Here is a 17,402-nt window from a genome sequence, read left to right as displayed (position 1 = left end):
TCTCCAGCCTATCCTTTCTATGGGTTGGAAATCCTTGGGTTTGGTCTTCTCAATTTTTTCTTTCTAGAATTTTTTAGTTAACACCTTGCTTTCTATGTACCTATAACTCTCCTGCTCTCATCTACACAAATCAGATTCCACAAACTCCTTCATCTCTCAGGAAACATTTAATTGTGGAGGATAGAGGGGCAGCCTTGGTGAAGCCTCTCACCTCCAACCCCACCACAGCAACAGGATTTGTTTACCGTACAGGCCCTATCCAAATTTTTTGCAGGAAAACAAATCCTCCGAGGAATTGTCTTTCTTTCAATTGACCAAATCTAATTATACCAAACAAAATAATGAAATCAGCTTCTGGCATTAAAGCACGTGTCTCAAAAAGCTATTTGTTGCCTTTCAGTAAAGCAGGGTCATATGATTAGCTGATAGGGGAAAAATCCATTAGCTTCTCCAGGGTCAGACCTCTTGTCAATCAAACCCTGCTTGCTGCTTCCCAGAGCAGTGATTTCAGCACACAGCGTTCATGCCCTGCAGTCAGTCTCCACACAATCCAATTTATTAGAGGAGTCATAGCAGCCAAGCTTTGCTTCTGCCTTTTACTGGTCAACATCAGACCATGAATTAGTAGCAGAGCTGGAATTGTGCGAATCCTGTTATTTTTGGCTGGCAGACATAGCTCTGAAGTGCTTTGGTTTAATTTTGCAGACTTCCTTCAGGCTAAGCTTTGCTTTCAAGGCAATCAAAACACGGCTTGTTCAGACCCCGAGAGTCACCCTCTGCTTTTAGATGACAGTGGGGTTTGGGGGGGAATAGCTTGGATGTGAAATCATGCCCCCCACACAGCATGGCTGAGTTGGTCTGGCTCAGCTGAATCATGAATTGTGGCGGACCACAGGTCCCAGGTCAGAGCTACGGCTCTCCAGTAGTTGTCAGATCCCAGAAACAGGAAATGTCTTCAAGGGATCCTAATTATCTTGTTAGTCACATGCTGGGCTTTCATGTGAAATCCCAACCTAAATGAATTTACCTTCCTGCCACCAGCTGCGATGTGGGGAATGTTTAATCCATGGCAGAGGTGACAGCATGGCTACCTGTGAATGTCAGTAAGAATGAGACCAGAGAACTGCTGTTGGAGCAAAGCAAGAAATCATCTCCCAGCCATTACTCACGTTGGCCTGGACCAGGATTTTGTGACTGGCGATTTGAAGGGAAGCTCATCAATGACAGTGTTGTTCCTCAGGTCCAGCGGTGATGGCTTTGCTGGGGAGGGGAAAAGCCTTTATTCAGAGGCAGCATATTCCTGCAATTCAGTATCCATGACTGGCATGAAAGTGCCCTCAACAGATGGTTGATTACTTCCCATTCTACTAATCAGGCCCCCAGCCCTCCAGCTGATGACAAATACTCCAAACCAAAACCCCTGTGCTCATTTATGCCAGAACTGTGGGAGAACAGTGAATTTCTCCCTCTGCTCCACAGCTCCAAAGTGGATGGGTAGTCCCAAAAGGGGGATGTGCCTTCCAGGGAATAGAGATCTGCTAAAAATCCCCAAACCCCAAAACCACTCATTAGATATCTATGGTAACTAATGCATTAGATGGGGACAAGACCAGGCTCTGCCACGCCTGAACTACGTCTGTGTGGAGTGTATTCCCATAGGGAATGGAAAAGGACATCTGCAGGGTAGCAGATAAAAGCTCTTCTCATCATGGATGATTCAAAAGGTGGAAGAGTTCTATGCTCCAACCCCAGCCCCTGAATGGAGTGTCCATGAGGTTAGGTGTTGACACCCTAGAGATGGGAGCCCTCCTCCTCGGGATCTCCTTGGCCACTGGTCAGACAATGGATTAGGGAGAGATTTGGAGAATGTCAGCAGAGCCCTGAAGGAAGAACTGCCTGGAACCAGCCAGTAGGAAACTGTAGGAAAAACTTGTGTCATCTGAATACAACTTTGAGATTTTGGGGTGGAGCACAGGGAGGGGTGCAGGCCAAGGGGGTGAAATCTTGCCTGTGACATGCATCTCCTGTAAAGGCCTGGAAGGGTTTGAGATGGACTGTTCAAGCACCATGAAAGCCACATTTGCACTACAGAGCTTCTAAAAGAGGAAGAGGATGGGGGACATCTGAAGGTCTGACTGTGCCAGCAGTAGCAAAGCACACCCCACCTGGGACTGGACACAACTTCACAGATGTAGTCTGAAGTATTAGGAGAACAGAAGGATTCCTGGAAAGATTTGTGCACAACCAAAGGTTCTTACCTTTCCGGTCGGGTTTGAGGTTGCGGTTGACTGGCGGGGGCTGGATTTCACTCAGCCGCCGGTGGCACTGGGCCACGGCTCCTCCTTTATGCACGGGAAGGGTGGCCGAGGACAAGCCCACCAGGTCAAAGTGATGCGGCCCAGGGCTCATGGGGATGTAGAGACTTTGGGCATTGTCGTTGGCTTTCTCGGCGTGGATTAGGGGCGAGGAACCGGGGTTCATGGGGACGTAGTTGTCCTCGGAGTCGGTGCTGTGGGAGCGGGCCACCGCTGCCTTGGCCTGCTGGGGGAGGACGAGCTGTGAGCATCAGGCACTGCTCAGCCCCATCCACTACAAACCCTTCATTTCATCATAACCAACATCTGAGGGGAGACTCACTCTAAAATCTAAGCACAAAGGGAAGGAATGATCTGTCCCCTCCTTGGACATCAGTTTGCACTGAGAGGGTTTACCCCCTTTGTTTCCAAGACATTGCAACATCCTGAGTGTTCAGAAAGGCCTTTATCACCCAGACCTGAGCATCTTCTCATGATCAGAGTGAGCTGGAGAAGCATGCTTAACCTGGAAAGTCTTTCTTCCCTAGGCTGTGTCTGTGACTAAAATGGAATATGAAAGGCTGCTTTAAGGTCATTTCCAGCTCAGGAAATCTTAGAAAGTGCACAACAGAGGCTGTTCTGGCTAAATGTCAAAATTTAGCTCAGCAGCATCCCAGGCTTTTAGGAAGAAGGCAAACTCTTGGGTAGTTTTATTTGGGCCAAAGCTGCAGGCAGATACACTGTGTTTAAGCAAAGCTCTGCACATCATGCTGGGTTAGATGGTTGCCACCCCATCTGTTCTCTGCAGGTCACCATGGTTTAAACAGAAACCATTAACAGACCCCTTCCTGACTTAGCTCTGCAGGACTGGGCTGTGAGGGCCAACTTGGAACCAACCTGTCTCTGAATCTGTAAGGTGAAAGTGGTGCCTGTGGTGTGGTGGCCACACCAAGGCCAACTCACCAGGTAGGAGTGGTATCCATCGTTCATGGACTCGACTGACTGCACAGCACTGCCGCCCCCGTGCTGGGGGTACTCGTACGTCTCACAGGAAGAAGCTGCAACACAACCACAAATTCATGTGTCCCACCACAGCTGATAACAAAAAGGGGTCCCTGAAAACAAAATCCAGGCACTGGTAGGGCAGTATCTGTTCTTGTTGATTGAGATGCTGATGAGAAGACGTGGTCTTTAGCTTGTCACAGGCTCTCTGCTACGCTCCTTCCCAATGAGCATCTCTTTGATGCACCAGCACAACTGCATGTGCCATGCAGACTAACCCTGTTCTGCTGAAGTGCTGCAAAATCCCAGGGGTAAAGGTGTCAGATAATGCAGATCATGGTGACAAAACTGGGTTAAGGGGAAGCTCTGTTAGAGCTTGCTAAGTAAATGTAAAGGCTGGCAGCCTCCAGGAAGGGGAGGATGGGTGCTAAGCTCTTACTCCAGTCTGTTTACTGCTGAGCATGAATCTGATCTCAGCCTAAGGGTGGGCATTTAGGTAGGAGGAGATGGAAGAAGCATTTCAGAGAGCTGTGTGTATAATTTACAGTGCATTTTCTCTCCAGCCACCTTTCTAAGTTACTTTGCAACTATCTCATCCTAGGCACGAGGTTTGGAAAGGGCATGTACACCTTCAGCCCACTCATGGCCAATGGCAGTCGTGGCTCTGCTGCACTTGGGATTGTTGGGTTTTGGAGACATGCAAAACCCAGGTTTTGCACACCCACCTTTGTGAGCAAAACCAAGGCATACTTCCAAGCTGAAGTATGTTCTGATAAACCCGGATATGAGTTGAAGTAAAGGTAAGCTAAAAGTGGCCAAAATCACAAAAATCTGGCAAAGGGCTGCATAAGCAAGCTCATTTGGGGTTTTGGTTTAAGGTACAACACAGCCAAGAGCCAGCTGAGCAGCTCTGGTGGGCAGAACTCTGTGTATGCCTCTCCATTCCTGCTGAATACAAAAACCAGGGCCAGATCCTGGGTGAGCAGAGTTTCTCTGTGTTTTGGTTGATGCCACGTGCACCCCAGCCCTACCACAACCCAGTGGGACTGATCCACCCAAGGCTGCTGAATAGCACAAAGCCACCCCCAGGTCCCCACCTCCAAATTCACCTCGGTGCAGTCTGCTGTTCTCCACTGCTGGCAGCGTGTTTCTCCGGGGAATGGTGGCTGCCATGGGGGTGAGACCTAAATTTTCACCAGGCTGGGGCCGCTGGGGTGGACTGCCCCAGCGTGGCTCTGTCTGCCCAGGCTTCGGGGGCCGTGGCGGTGGCGCAGCGGGTGAGTCGCTGGCGGCCACAGCCAGAGCGTTGTGGTTCTTGTCCAGTGTAAATGTCCTGGGGATCTGGTAGATGGAGAGTGGGGTGGCAGGGATGTCATAGGAGTCCGTGGAGAGCTCCCCAAACTCCTTGCATAGGGTGTTGTTGGGAGTCTTGTAGGTGTAGACCTCCTCATTATCAGTTTCGGAGCTGGTGAGGCTCGACTTGGGGTGGGTGTAGGAGCCAAAGGAGCGCGGGAGGTCGTAGGCACTGTCCCTGAACTCTGAGTTGTGCCGGCTGGGTTTTGGAAGGCTGTAAAAGCCGTGGAGCTGCCCACCAACGCCGTTCATGCAGTGCCCGTTGCCCTGTGAGAGCTTCTGGACCGCCGAGTCGCTCCGCATGAAGAAGGCAGACCTGGTGGCTTGGGAGAAGCTGGCACTCCTACAGAGGGAGAGGAGAAAGGGGTTGGAATAGGAGGAGAGCTGGTTCTGGGAGCTCTGCTCCCTCTGTCACCTTACTGACCTGCACTGCCCAGCCCCAGAGCAATAAGAACACCTCAGACCCCTCCAAACATGCCCACAAGCCACTTGATCCTGAAACACTGTCAAAATGCCTCTGTCATAGGTGAGAGGTACATGCACCCAGCTCCATGACAGGGCCATAGGCAAGAATGAGCCTTTTGTCCAGACATACATTTCTCCAAAGGGGCAATTTTCACACCAGCTGACAACATCCCAGGACACAGCTGCAAAGTGCCAATCTGCCAGCACTGCCATCATGTCTCGACTGCCCATCTGCAGTTCAGGAGGGAGATTTCATCTCACCTCTGCCTTGCAAATGTGTGAAGGTCTGAAAAAATTCCTGATGGGGATTATTTCAAGGTCTCCAGCCATGTCATCATCCTGCCCTCTCACAGGACAAGCAATGGGGAGGTAATAGAAGTCCCCAGCTGGGATCTGCGGTTTGCAGCCCTGATGTGCACAGGGGGAGGAATGAACCTCAAGGCTAATTTCAGATTTATAAAAGTCCTGGAGCTGTCCAGGGTGAGCAGGGCAGTGCAGTCACTAGGTCCATGCCTTGGTAATGATTCCTCGATGTACATGCGATCATGCCTGGGGACTCATCAAAACAGGGGCCAAGCATAGAGATCTCAGGCCTCTAACAACTCCTGGTTAGCCACTGCTGCTCTGCTGATTCCCCTCAAGGTACTTCATCTCCTGTTTTATCCCTGCTTTATCCTGCACATGGGTCAGCCTTTTGGGGATCACACTCTCCCAGTCAGAAAGGGCTCAGCCAGCCCCATGTAAACACCCCCCCCCCCCAAGAAGAAAGTTCTGCCCTGAATCAACCACTGTGGTGAGAAAAAGTGAAATGGTTATAGGGAGAGTTTCCAGTTGTGGCAAATCACTGGGAAAGTGCCAGTCCTTTGGGAAAAGCTGGGAGATGCTGGTTTACACTGCTCTGGTGTGGTTGATAACTCTGCAGGGACAACAGGGACTCTGTTTCATGGAGCCAGCACGAGATGGCGCTCAGAAACAGAGTTTATTTAGGGAGAAAAGCAAGTGATGCTCTGATAAGACAAACGAATCCCTGCCACCTTTGGACCTCAGCCCACCCAGAACTGGTTTCGGTTCTGTCAGGGTATTTTTGGTCCACAACTTGAAACATCTCATGGGTTAATTATTCTGCATTGCCTGACAATTAGCTACTATTATCCTCATTTTATGGATGAGTAAAGTAAGAGCTCCAGAGCAGAAAGGGGAGGGATTCCCAGCAGTCCTGCAGCCTGACCCCGTGCACTGGGCATTGATCAGAGCATTATCTCTGGCCCAGTTGCAGAAGTTACCACTGGCCAGGTTTGTTTCTGCTCAGCAAAGCATTGGTGCTTGCTCCCTTCTCCTCCAGGTCCCAGCCCTGTTCAGGTTCCCAGAGAGTGGCTTTTACGTATCCTCACAGCTGGAGTGTGAGAGGACCATTTTTTTTAAACACTGTCCTATTAACTCTATCTGAAGTTAATTTTTCTGAGCCTTTTTCCGTTGTTTTTTTCTGAGTAGGGAAAGTCAGCTGCAGCAGGAAAGCCCAGTGGATGCAGCCTGAGCTCTGCTCTCACTCACGCCAGCTGGGTTCCGACTGTCTCTCCCTCCCTCCCTCCTTGCCTGCTCCTGCGAGCCAAAACTCTCCACGTCAAAAAAACTCCTCGCTATTTAAGGCAACCGGCTGGGTCTGGAGGCGGGGACTGTCGCTGGCTCAGAAATCCCACACCGTGCACCACCAGCTGCCATGAAAGCCAGCGAGCTCTGCAAGGGGTGAACAGCAGGGTAGGGCAAACCCTGCCCATCCCTTTGTTTGTCCTTTTTCTGGTTATTTGGTTATTTCTAGAATCAGGGCCCTGCCTGCAGGATCACAAAGTGGTTAAGGTTGGAAGGGACCTGTAGAAGTCATCTGGTCTAAACCCTTGCTCAAGCAGGGCAACCTAGGGCTGTGGCAGGACTGTGCCCAGACAGCTTCTGAATATCTTCAAGGATGGAGACTCCTAAACTTCTCTGGGCTATGTGTGCTAGTGTTCAGTCACACTCACAGTGAAAAAATGTTTCCTGATGTTCAGATGGGCTCTCCTGTGTTTAAGTTTGTGCCCATGGCCTCGGGTCCCTGGCACTGGGCATCACTGACAGGAGCCTGGCTCCATCCCCTTTGCACCGTCCCTACAGGGGAGATACCCCTGAGACTTTTCACGTGCCAGCTGAACAGTTCCAGCTCTCTCAGCCTTTCCATTTAAGAAAGATGCTCCAGTCCTCTCAGCAATTTCATGCCCCTTTGAACTGGACCCAGTATTGACCCCTGAGGTACTGCTAGGGACTGGCCTCCAATTAGACTTCATGCCACTGACCACCACCCTCTGGGTGTGGCCTTTCAGCCAGCTTTTAACACCACCTGAAAAGCCAGGAAAGCTGGGAGTTTGTGAGGTCACCACTCTGACCTCCTCCCAACCATGATGAGATGAGACCATCATGCAGGACTTTCTCTCCAGATAGGTTTTGCAGACCTCCAAGGAAGGAGGTGGGTTGAGCCACTCATACCCAGCCCTCCCCTCAGCCGTTCCCGAGTGGATGGGCCACAATACCTCGCATTTTCTGACTTTCTGCTCATACACTGGTGCAGGAAAAGGTAGTCCTGGGGGGCACTGGCAGACAGGGTGCTCTGGAGGTGGCTGGTAGGCGAGTCGAAGGTGAACAGGGTGGGCTGGCTGGAGTGGGACGGCGCTGAGGACTTGCGCTCTCGCAGCAGGTGGTGGCTGGCGCTGCTGAGCTCGGCTGGGGAGGAGCGCGGGGCGTGGTTCATGGAGGCAATGCTCCTCAGGGTGTCTGTGCAGGGAGGAAACACACCTGTGAGTGCCAGACATAGCTACCCCACATCCCGTGTTCCCAGCGCTTTCCTTTCATAAATGCTCTGGAATTATGGAGGTCACTGTGGATGGCTCATGGCTCCAAGGGATCCTCTCAGCTTCTCTACTCAGAGCACATGCAACTACAGGCACCATGTACGGAAATAAATATTTATTATATTTTATCATAAACCACATTTCCTAATTTTATAATACTTTGTCACATGCTTAGTGGCTTGCTGGGATGTCTGCAGGATGTCAGCCTATTTCATGGGGAGCTCAGTGGGTTGTTAAACCCGATCTAAAAGAGAGGAGCTTTCACACCGCAGTGAGATGTGACCAAGTCACCTCCATCCCTCTGTGTAAGGGCGTCACTGCTATCCCTTTACACTTGGGTTAACTGAGGAATAGGGTGGGAATCTAGATGGACATAACGACAGCAAAGACAAAAAATAGTCTCATGTTTCCAAATTCTGTATTGATTTTGTGACCTCCAGAGAGTTGCTGCTGTTTTCTGTGAATTTAAAGGGATGCAGACCCAAGATGTGACTCTTAGTGCCCACTCCCCCTGCTCAAGGAGAAACAGACTTTAAAATATTAAATTAATTTCAATGGAGAATATCTCAGAAGTCAGGAATAATCACCCAGCTACTCCAGCCCTCTCATAAGTGCGCTTCATTAATTCAAACCACAGATGAATTTTTACAGCCAAGCTGTAAATCCCCATAAAATAAAAAACCACAAACAAACAAAACCAAAACCAAAAAAGCCAAAACAAAACCAAAACACCCAGGAAACCCACAAGCTGCAGAATATTTTGGAAATGCTGATCCATCTCTGGTTGCAGAAGACCACAGACACAGAAGACTATCCATGCACTCCTGACATGTGAAAACCACTCACTGTGGTTTGCAGAAGTCACACTTCATATAGTAAGTGTGATTTACATTTATTTGGTGCTGATACAAAACAGAGAAAAAACCCAAACCCCAACAAAAAGGGGAAATCCACACATTTTCTAGCCACAACCTATTTGGGGATGGATCTCAGGTTTCCCTGACATGATGTTCACCAGCTCTTCAAATTTGACTTCAGGCATCCATGCTCCAACACAGGGATGAGCAACTTTTTATAGATTACCAACCTTTTTTTTCCATTCCTTCCCTCAAATTCCAGACCCTACCAAAAATTTTGCACCTGACTCCTTTATGCTACAGAGAAATGAGAAAACACTCTACAAAGTGGCTATAGTGGCTCAGACAAGGAGAAGCTCCATGCAGGGTGATTTTTCACCAACTTCTGAATCATGTCAAGATACAAAATCAATCTGTCTGCTGCTCATTCACAGCTGCTACATTTTTTCCCTGGTGTTACTGCAAACTTCACCCAGTGCACAAAAAGTACATTAATAAAAGCCAAAGAGCCTGCCTTGACTGTGTTGTTTGGTTTGTGCTAAACACAGAAAGGATCGATATTTAACATTGACATTAATGGTGGGGGATGACAGCTTAAAACTCTGATTCTTGTGTTTTTTGCATGGGCATTAAAGATCCCCTGGGGCTCTTCATGGGAGTAAATGGCCATCTCAGTGTCCCCGGACAAAACAGTGTCTTGACCCTCATTCTTATTAAATATTTATCCCATAGCAGTGCAGAATGATCCCCATTGGAAAAGGAGTCTTGAGAGCTATGAAAATTCCAAATTGAGTGCTTTGAGATTAACCAGGATGAGAGATCCCAAACCCACACTGCCATCAAAAATAGGGGTGCTGTACCCGAAGTGCCCCTCAGCAGCCCCATCTTGCCACCTCCTGAATCAGCACCAAGAATTGCCCATGGCACTGTGCTTTGGCCAAGCCTCTTTGGGCATGGTGACGATGAGAGGTTGATGTTGTGCTCCCATCCCAGCATGAAGGTCACCTCTGGGGACAACTCGGAAATGCACAGCATTGGGGTCCCTCCAATAGCTCTGAGCTGTCCTCTCACACTATCCCTGCAGGCTCTGCACTTGCCATTGCATCAAAATATCATGGCAAGGCAAAATACACCCAGGAGTTAGAAATAACACTGATTTATTTGTGCTAACACAGCCTGAGGGGAGAGATGGGGCTGCACAGAGGAGACAGTCCCCAGCAACACCCCAGGGCACAGCAACTTCAAATGATAACACTTCAGGGAGACCTGGCATTCTGCACTGCCAGGAGACCTTAATCTTTCTCCAAAAATCAGTCTGGTTTGGGGAAACTGGAGAACACAGTGCAAAAGATGCACTCATTGAAATTAGGATGAATTACTCCACAGTTACTCCAACCACATAAATGAAAATGGAGGATGAAGGGGGGCAGGAGGCAATGTCTGGTAAAAGCATGTCACTTCCCTGGGGAAAGCCGCTCTATTGGCATCCTCATCGATTTTCAAAATGAATTCCCAGCTTGCTTCCCACAGCGACCCGGCCACTGAGAGCATTAGTGGGAGCCAATTCAGGACTCACGTACTCCATTAGGTCTGTGAGACGAACTCCGTAATAGTAGGTGAGAGATGGATTGCTTTGCAGGGCTGGGAGGGTATTGCAAGGGCTGGGAAGATAAATCCTGTTGAAGGAGACTGCCAAGATTGGTCTGGATTTTTTATGTTGTGGGGTTTTTTGGCACCAGAATAAAGGACAGCTCATGTGTTCAGGTCACACGCTGACAGCAGGTCCTGCTGGAGGGCAGGAAAGGGGGCAAGAAAGGAAATCATGGCAGAAAAATAGTATTTGAAGACTAGCACACACCAAGGGAAAAATCAGGACACCACATCAAGTTAAACGCAGACAGATCCCCATGAGGGTAAGGCACAGAGGATGAATACGAGACAGAGATCCCAAAGCCACTTCAGCTTGCCATGCTGCAGCACACAGCTGCTAAGCAATGAGGACAAACACTCCTTTCCCACATCCCTGCAGTGCTCTCAGAGAATCCATGGGATCCTGTCTGGATGCCTCCAGGCAGCAGTCCCAGCCGCATCATGACCAAAGATACTCAACTCGAGCTCTCCACAAGCCAAAAAGAATGATGATTCTCAATCCCTCATGGCCATCCACCTTGGGGCCATGGATAAACCCAGGCCCCTCCATCATTTAACAGCGTAGACGTAACCCTCTAATCCTTTGGCTTCATGTTGGTATCTTGAGTTTATGCTGAGGGAATGTATCAAGTACAGCCAAGAAGGGATAAGATCCTGTGCAGTTCCTACTGCCAGTCCCAGGGGGGACAGAGTTAAGGTTATGTAGTAGGGCCATGTGGGAAGTGTCATCTTAACCCCATGTTTCCTGGCCAGTTCTCCTCTGAGTTTGGGGAATTGGGCTCTCACGGTCTGGAAAAGGCAGTGTTGGACGCCCACAAGTTAAAATCCAATGTCAGCAGCATGATTTACACAAGTACATCTTGCTGGGCTCAGGCTGCAGCTGTTACACTGGTCCCTGCAAGAAGGCAGCAGCTCTGTGGGGACAAACCAGCACAGCCCTGCAATTCCCCATGATGCCAGTGGCCTTTGGCTGAAGGCTTGGAACTCACTAGTCCAGGTTAAGATATATCTTTTTGTCCATGTGTTACAGCAAAGTGAGGAAAAAAACTTGGAAAACTGTCCTCAAAGTAAAAATCCACAACCGTGAGCACAGCCAGCAATGGGATGGACTAGGCTGGGAGCCAGGAATTTTTTATGAATGTTTTCAATCCCCCAAAGCGGTAATTCCCTCCTTGTTGACAGTTCTGAATTCCCTTGCTCAGAGCACTCAACTACTGCTATGTGCACATAGCTTCACACAGTGTTCCTGGGCTTATCTGAACAAAATAATAACTCAGCCTCCTTTGGAAACTGTTGCTCTGAATGTCCTTTTCCACCGGAGCCGCAACGTCATCCTTCCCTGCCTGAAGGCAGAGGCTGGGACTGCAGCTCCCTGTATCTTCACGTGATGCTGTGGATAAATTCCTGTGCTCCTGTTGACTGCAGCAAAGGGGCCAGGCTTGTGTGGCAACCCTGGGTGGCACAAAATTCCCATGATCCCCAACACCAAACTGGCAAGGACTGGTCCAAGAGCTCCACAGGTAAAAGCTCCTCAGATCGGCTCTGGCCACGAAGTGCTTCGGACTACACTGCTGACTTTGTGCCAGTTAAAACTTGTGGCAAATGAGACTTTCTTTATCAAGGGAATAGTAGAAATCTACTACAAATAATCCCCAGGATGGCACAGAGCAAATCATGCTCATGCACCATTGTCTTCCTCACCCTTTGGAGCAGTTCCATCATTTATTAGCAAAAAGAGGGGGAGCCTTCATCATGGGAATCTCCCTGCACCCCCACTTTCGTTGCCAGCTCTCTCCTCATGCACAAATACCAAGAAATAAGTAAAACAAGACAAACAACCCTACCAAAACAAGCCATCCACATGCTTCTCCTGGCAGGAAGAGAACAAACAACATGTCCAGTGGATGAGTCAACACATCACAGTGCTGCCAAGAGGCCCTGGGATGCCATGAGGATGAGCATGGCACCCGAGGAAGGTTTATTTGTTGAGCTTTCCCTATTGCCTCCAAGTTGGATGGCATTTGGAAAAGCTGCTGTCAGTCTGAGCATGCACTGGCAGATCACTAAAGGTTTTCTCCAGCAGGTTGGTGGGACACAGCATCTGATCTGGATAATTTCCCCTCCCCTTCAAAATGGAGAGTTGTGTGCATGGACACGGCACCCCAATTCTTTACACTGCCTGAATTTTGGGTGCCAATCAGGGACAGTTGAGCTTCCTAAAAGTGAAGACAGGGCACAGCTTCATCCCCGACAGCAGCAAGAGCTGAAGAACAGAGAGACAACAGTGACATAGGGCTTTTGAGCTTTTCCTTTCCAGTTTCTGATGCTCATTTGCACTTGCTTTGGGAAACTGGTCAGGACAGACTGGCCAAGGGAAAGGAGGAGCATCACCCCTTTACAGACAAGGACCTGCTGCACAGAGGGCTGAGGACATGGTTTCAGTTACACAATTTCACCCATCTAAATGATACTTAGTCTATGCTAGTTTCCTTAGGTTTTCTCTATAGAGAACAGTGAAATCTCCCAATTATTGAAGCATTTGACACAGGACCGGGAGAATTACCCAATAAAGAGTTATGGGAGAGACAGTGAGAAAAAGATGACAATAAATAAACTGCCTTTCTCCATTAGTATCAGTGCTGTGCTTGCACTTGTATGAAACAACTGAAAAATACTGGTAAAGTAAGAGAGCATTTGCTTCAGAGAAGCATGGGAAACAGGGGAAAATATCACAGTGCTGGAGAGTGAGTGAGTGAGTGAGTGAGAAGAGAGGGAAAGGAACCTGACCCCAAAGCATTATATAGCTCACTTATTTTAACAGTAATCAATTCTTTGAAGGACGAAGGGGCAGAAGGGAGAGAGACTGAAACAGAAACAATGCAATGCTTCCCCCTCGAGAACGCAGGTTTGCTTCTGCACGATAAGGCTGTGCCCCAAATCCCATCCCTGCCCTGAGAAATACCTCCTGGTGACAGCAACCCATCTCTGTTTCATATCAACATGTCCTGGACATGGCAGTTACCATCTGAAGAGCAAATCTGCCACTTGATGGTGGAGCTCAACACTCATGTCAATACTTGGAAGTCTAATATTTGGCCAGACTGGGACTCCTGGTGTGCACCTATTTATTTTTGTTATAAGGGCTTCAGTGCTTTGAGATAAAAGCAGAAGAAGGTGGATGCTCACAAACGTGGCTTATGTGTGCCCTTGAGCATCCCATGTGGGACACCCTTATCTGAGAGTCCTGGAGTGGGACAGTGACCCACAGAGAGGGATGAAGGACAGTCCCAGGGTGGCAGCACGGGCTGGGCTGGGCCTTGTTTGCTACATGGAACTCACCTCATCTTGCTCTGCTTCATGGACCATCATTTCTGATATTACAAAACCAATCTGTTGAGGGGATGCCAAACCCATCTGATTAAATGGTGTAAAGAAAAGGCTGGAACAGAGGGAAAGAGCAAAGATGATGTGGTGTAACTGTAAAAAACACAAAGTGGTCTCAGAGTGGGTATTTTTGCCTTCGTCAGGGTAAGTATGTAAGGTGGCAAACCCAAGGCAATGGGGATGTGTAGAATTAGCTGCTTTCTGTCTGTGGGTGGCACATGTGATTCTGGCAGATGCCAGGGACATCCTTAGCAAGTCTGTTTGGAGCTACAAGCAGCCTGTGGAGGCCAGTGCTGCAGGACAGGGTTGAAGCTGTTGAAAACGAAGAGGTATAGAAAGAGATGACACATTTATATGAGAAAAGGGTTTTTTTCCCCCAGAGGCAGGCTCATGATGGCCCAGGATCAAACCAGCTCTCTTACTGTGTGACATGAAGCTCTGGCATCCTGTTTTGGAGGATTGCACTGGATATTATTATTGGTTATTATAATTGGTTTTTACTATTTATGATGATGACTAATGATTTTGGCACCTCCTAACCCAGTTTTCCCTTGGAAATCACACTAGAGCAGTCTCACCCAAGCACTGCAGTCCAACACGTCATCAAAAAGTCCAGAAGCTGATGAACCACTGACTTCCACTTGCCCAGGAAAAACTTACTTTTAGGTCCTGAACAAATTTTTCCTTGTCCTCTTATCATTCACTGCAAGCAGTATGTGGGGGAACCTCTCGTTGCCTGAACAAACCCGAGTGCATGCCTCACTTAGCAGGGATGGAGCAGAAAGAATGAATCCCGGTCTAATCCCTGACAGGGCTTCTTAACAGCCCACTTTAAATTTTATAGCCCTTTTTATAGACAGTGGGAGTGGAGGTCTTTAATGTTCCAGGAGAGCAGAGAAAAACTTTCACTAGGAGAAAATGTGAACCCATTTTACTTATGCATGATTTAGGACCATTTCTATTCAAGGCAGAGCACAAGAGGCCCAAATATTTGCACTTTGTATTATAGAAGAACTGCCATTCCCGGCTCTTTACAGAAGTCATTTATTTCGATCTCACCTTACCTTGGGGGAAGAAACATTACAACTCCCAGTTTGTCAGGGAGTCAATAAAACAGCAACACTGTTATGGGTCTGCTCTACCATTGCTCAGCAAGGCAAAGCTTGGGAAAAAAAGAGCACCCCAAATTTCTCCTCTCAGAGTCCCCTTCTTCAAGGGTGCATTTGCACTCATGCATACGACCTAACTGAAGGAGTTTGACTCTGTTTTTCTCTCCTCTATATAAGATTGATGTTATTTTTGCTCTGTGGGTAGTGTTTTAGCTGATGAGTTAAAAGGAAAGGGAGGTGGGAGCTGCGGTGCAGGGGTACGGGGTCAAGATGAGGACAGGTGGCTGCAGTAGAGCTCCACATTTCTCACACACCTTCAGGTGAGCCCATCATGCCCAGCCCTACAAAAATCCAGAGAGGAGACAGAAGTCATTAACCCTCATGGACACAATATTGTTGCTGAACCAGCCACAAAGCAGCTTGGAAGTCAATGCAAGCAAAAATCAGTCCAGCTCCAGAAAACATGCTCGTTGGGGTGGAGAATGAAACTTGTTTGGTTTTTTTCCTTGCTGGAAGTAAGCTTTTTTTTTCATCTCTGAAGCCTTTTCTCTCAAAACAAGCCTATCTGCAATGGATTTCCATGTGGTGTTTGTTTCTTCATTTGTTTTCTTATTCTTGTTTTTTTGTATTTAGGGGCATGGGCATACTCTGCTCACATACTGTGATCATCTGAAGAAATCCTGAAGGCGATGCCATTCTTAAGATATTAGAAGGTAAAATGCAAGAAGCAAAAATCTGTATAAGCAATGGAAGGATTGCACCTTGCCCAGCTACTCTCTTGATGTGTTCTGCAATACCAGCACTCCAGGAAAAATACAGACAGCTCAAAAAGGCATCCTGGATTTTTCTGCCCATCATTAAAAACCCGAGTCCTGCCCATTAGACTGTCTATTAACAGTGCTCAGTGGAAGCAGAGAAAGAAAAGGTCCTTTCCAGCAAGCTATTCACATTGCCATGAGGTTAAAAATGCCTGTGACCCCCAAAGCTTTATGCATTCAGAAATCAGGAGTTCACATGCAGTAAAGGTCTTCAGTATCAGTTAAAACCCAGAGGTTTTTCTCTTCCTCTTCTTTTAAGATGCAATGATTGCAAAAGGACTTGGAATTTATTCCCTACACATCACCATAATCAAATAATATGCTAATGCTATTAGCATGGGACCTTGCATGGCAAATGACTTAGACTAATATTCTCTTTCAAAATACTAGAGTTTCATTTAAATTGGTCTCCACAGCAACCAGAAATGAACTGGAATAATGTCGGATGGAAATTTTCATGTCTGAGCATGATGGACAAGGAATTTTGCATCAGGGATTGCGGGGAGAGCCATGAAAACAGCCTGATCCCACCAGGGTTGGTGGGCTTGATCTGGTCAGTTCCTTCCCAAACAGCCAAGCAATGACAAATGCAAGGACAAAATTCACCTGCACATCCAGGAGGACCTCAAAGCATCCTGATGGAAAAAAGATGAGAAGACATGATGTGGCTCATGTAGAGTGAACCCTGAGAAGCTTTTCTTGGTCCTCCTCCCCACGGATTCTTTCTGAGTGGCCTCAGGGCAGACACATGTGACAACTGTTTTCATGGATCCTGAATCAGTTCTTGTCTGTTAAACTCAAACCTGGCTGCTTGCAACTGATCTGAGAGAACCAAGCTTCTCATCACAGGCCACACTCCTGTATCTCAGGGTTGTACAAGCACAGACCAGGAAGAAAGTGTTTGTTATTGGTTTCCCTCTGTTACAACAGGAAATGCTGCTGCTTCCTTTATCTCAGCTGCTCACAATTTCTCCATGGTAAGCACTGTCTCCCATGAGGATCTAGGATGTAAAGGACTTGCAGCATCCTCTGATCTGTGCCCACCAGCTGATCACATGGTTCTGTTCCATTGAAAAGACTACCCAAACCCATTTGAAAATGAGCTGAGCTTTGCAATGCCATGGCTGAAAGGCTGCTGGTTAGAAATTAGCCCTAATTTCCCAGGAAAGTGTTTTCCCAGATGCTGTACTCGTCTTTCCTGCACTTGTTTCACTCTGTGGTAACCATTACATCAGCAGGCATGGTGTGATCTTCATCCTGGCCGGGGCTTCTAGACATTTCCCTAATCATAAAAAGAGTATTAGCAATGTGTCCCACAAAAATGTCTTTGAAAGCAATGTCAGAAAGTGGGAAGCATCTCGCTTGAGAACGGCTGGGAGTTCAGGCAATTAAAAGAAAACAACTCTGACCAGTCTTTCGATTCTGCTTGTAATTATCTGGGTTCTGGTGGGTGTTAAACATCTGTACTGGTTTGGCAGGGACCGGGGAGCACAGCTTGTGCCAAAGGCAAGAAATGGCGTGGGTTGAAAGCAGTGCAATACTCTGGAGCAGTATTTGCACTCAGAAACGCAGGGCTGGCAGCTCCTCCCACAAG

General features: G+C 48.0%; 1 protein-coding gene across 4 annotated transcripts in view; it reads right to left on the bottom strand.

Moving 5' to 3' along the window:
* Positions 1-17,402, bottom strand: part of GAB2 (GRB2 associated binding protein 2) — a 93,458-nt gene that overhangs the window by 9,584 nt on the left and 66,472 nt on the right. Inside the window, exons 3-7 of one of the 4 annotated variants that reach the window (XM_071432921.1) lie at positions 7,673-7,913; positions 4,394-4,992; positions 3,258-3,352; positions 2,259-2,538; positions 1,170-1,260 (exon numbers count right to left, since the gene is read on the bottom strand). In XM_071432921.1, the coding sequence (XP_071289022.1) occupies positions 1,170-1,260; positions 2,259-2,538; positions 3,258-3,352; positions 4,394-4,992; positions 7,673-7,913 (1,306 nt within the window). Of the gene's footprint in view, positions 1-1,169; positions 1,261-2,258; positions 2,542-3,257; positions 3,353-4,393; positions 4,993-7,672; positions 7,914-17,402 lie in introns of all 4 variants that reach the window. The other 3 variants (XM_071432920.1, XM_071432923.1, XM_071432922.1) reach the window with 3 other exon arrangements.

This window comes from Agelaius tricolor, unplaced genomic scaffold (assembly GCF_023055355.1).
Source record: "Agelaius tricolor isolate 1412-34295 unplaced genomic scaffold, bAgeTri1.0.p SCAF_9, whole genome shotgun sequence".
Taxonomy (NCBI): Eukaryota; Metazoa; Chordata; class Aves; order Passeriformes; family Icteridae; genus Agelaius; species Agelaius tricolor.
The sequence above is the reverse complement of the archived record's forward strand: the minus strand, read 5'-3'. Positions and strand labels throughout refer to the sequence as shown.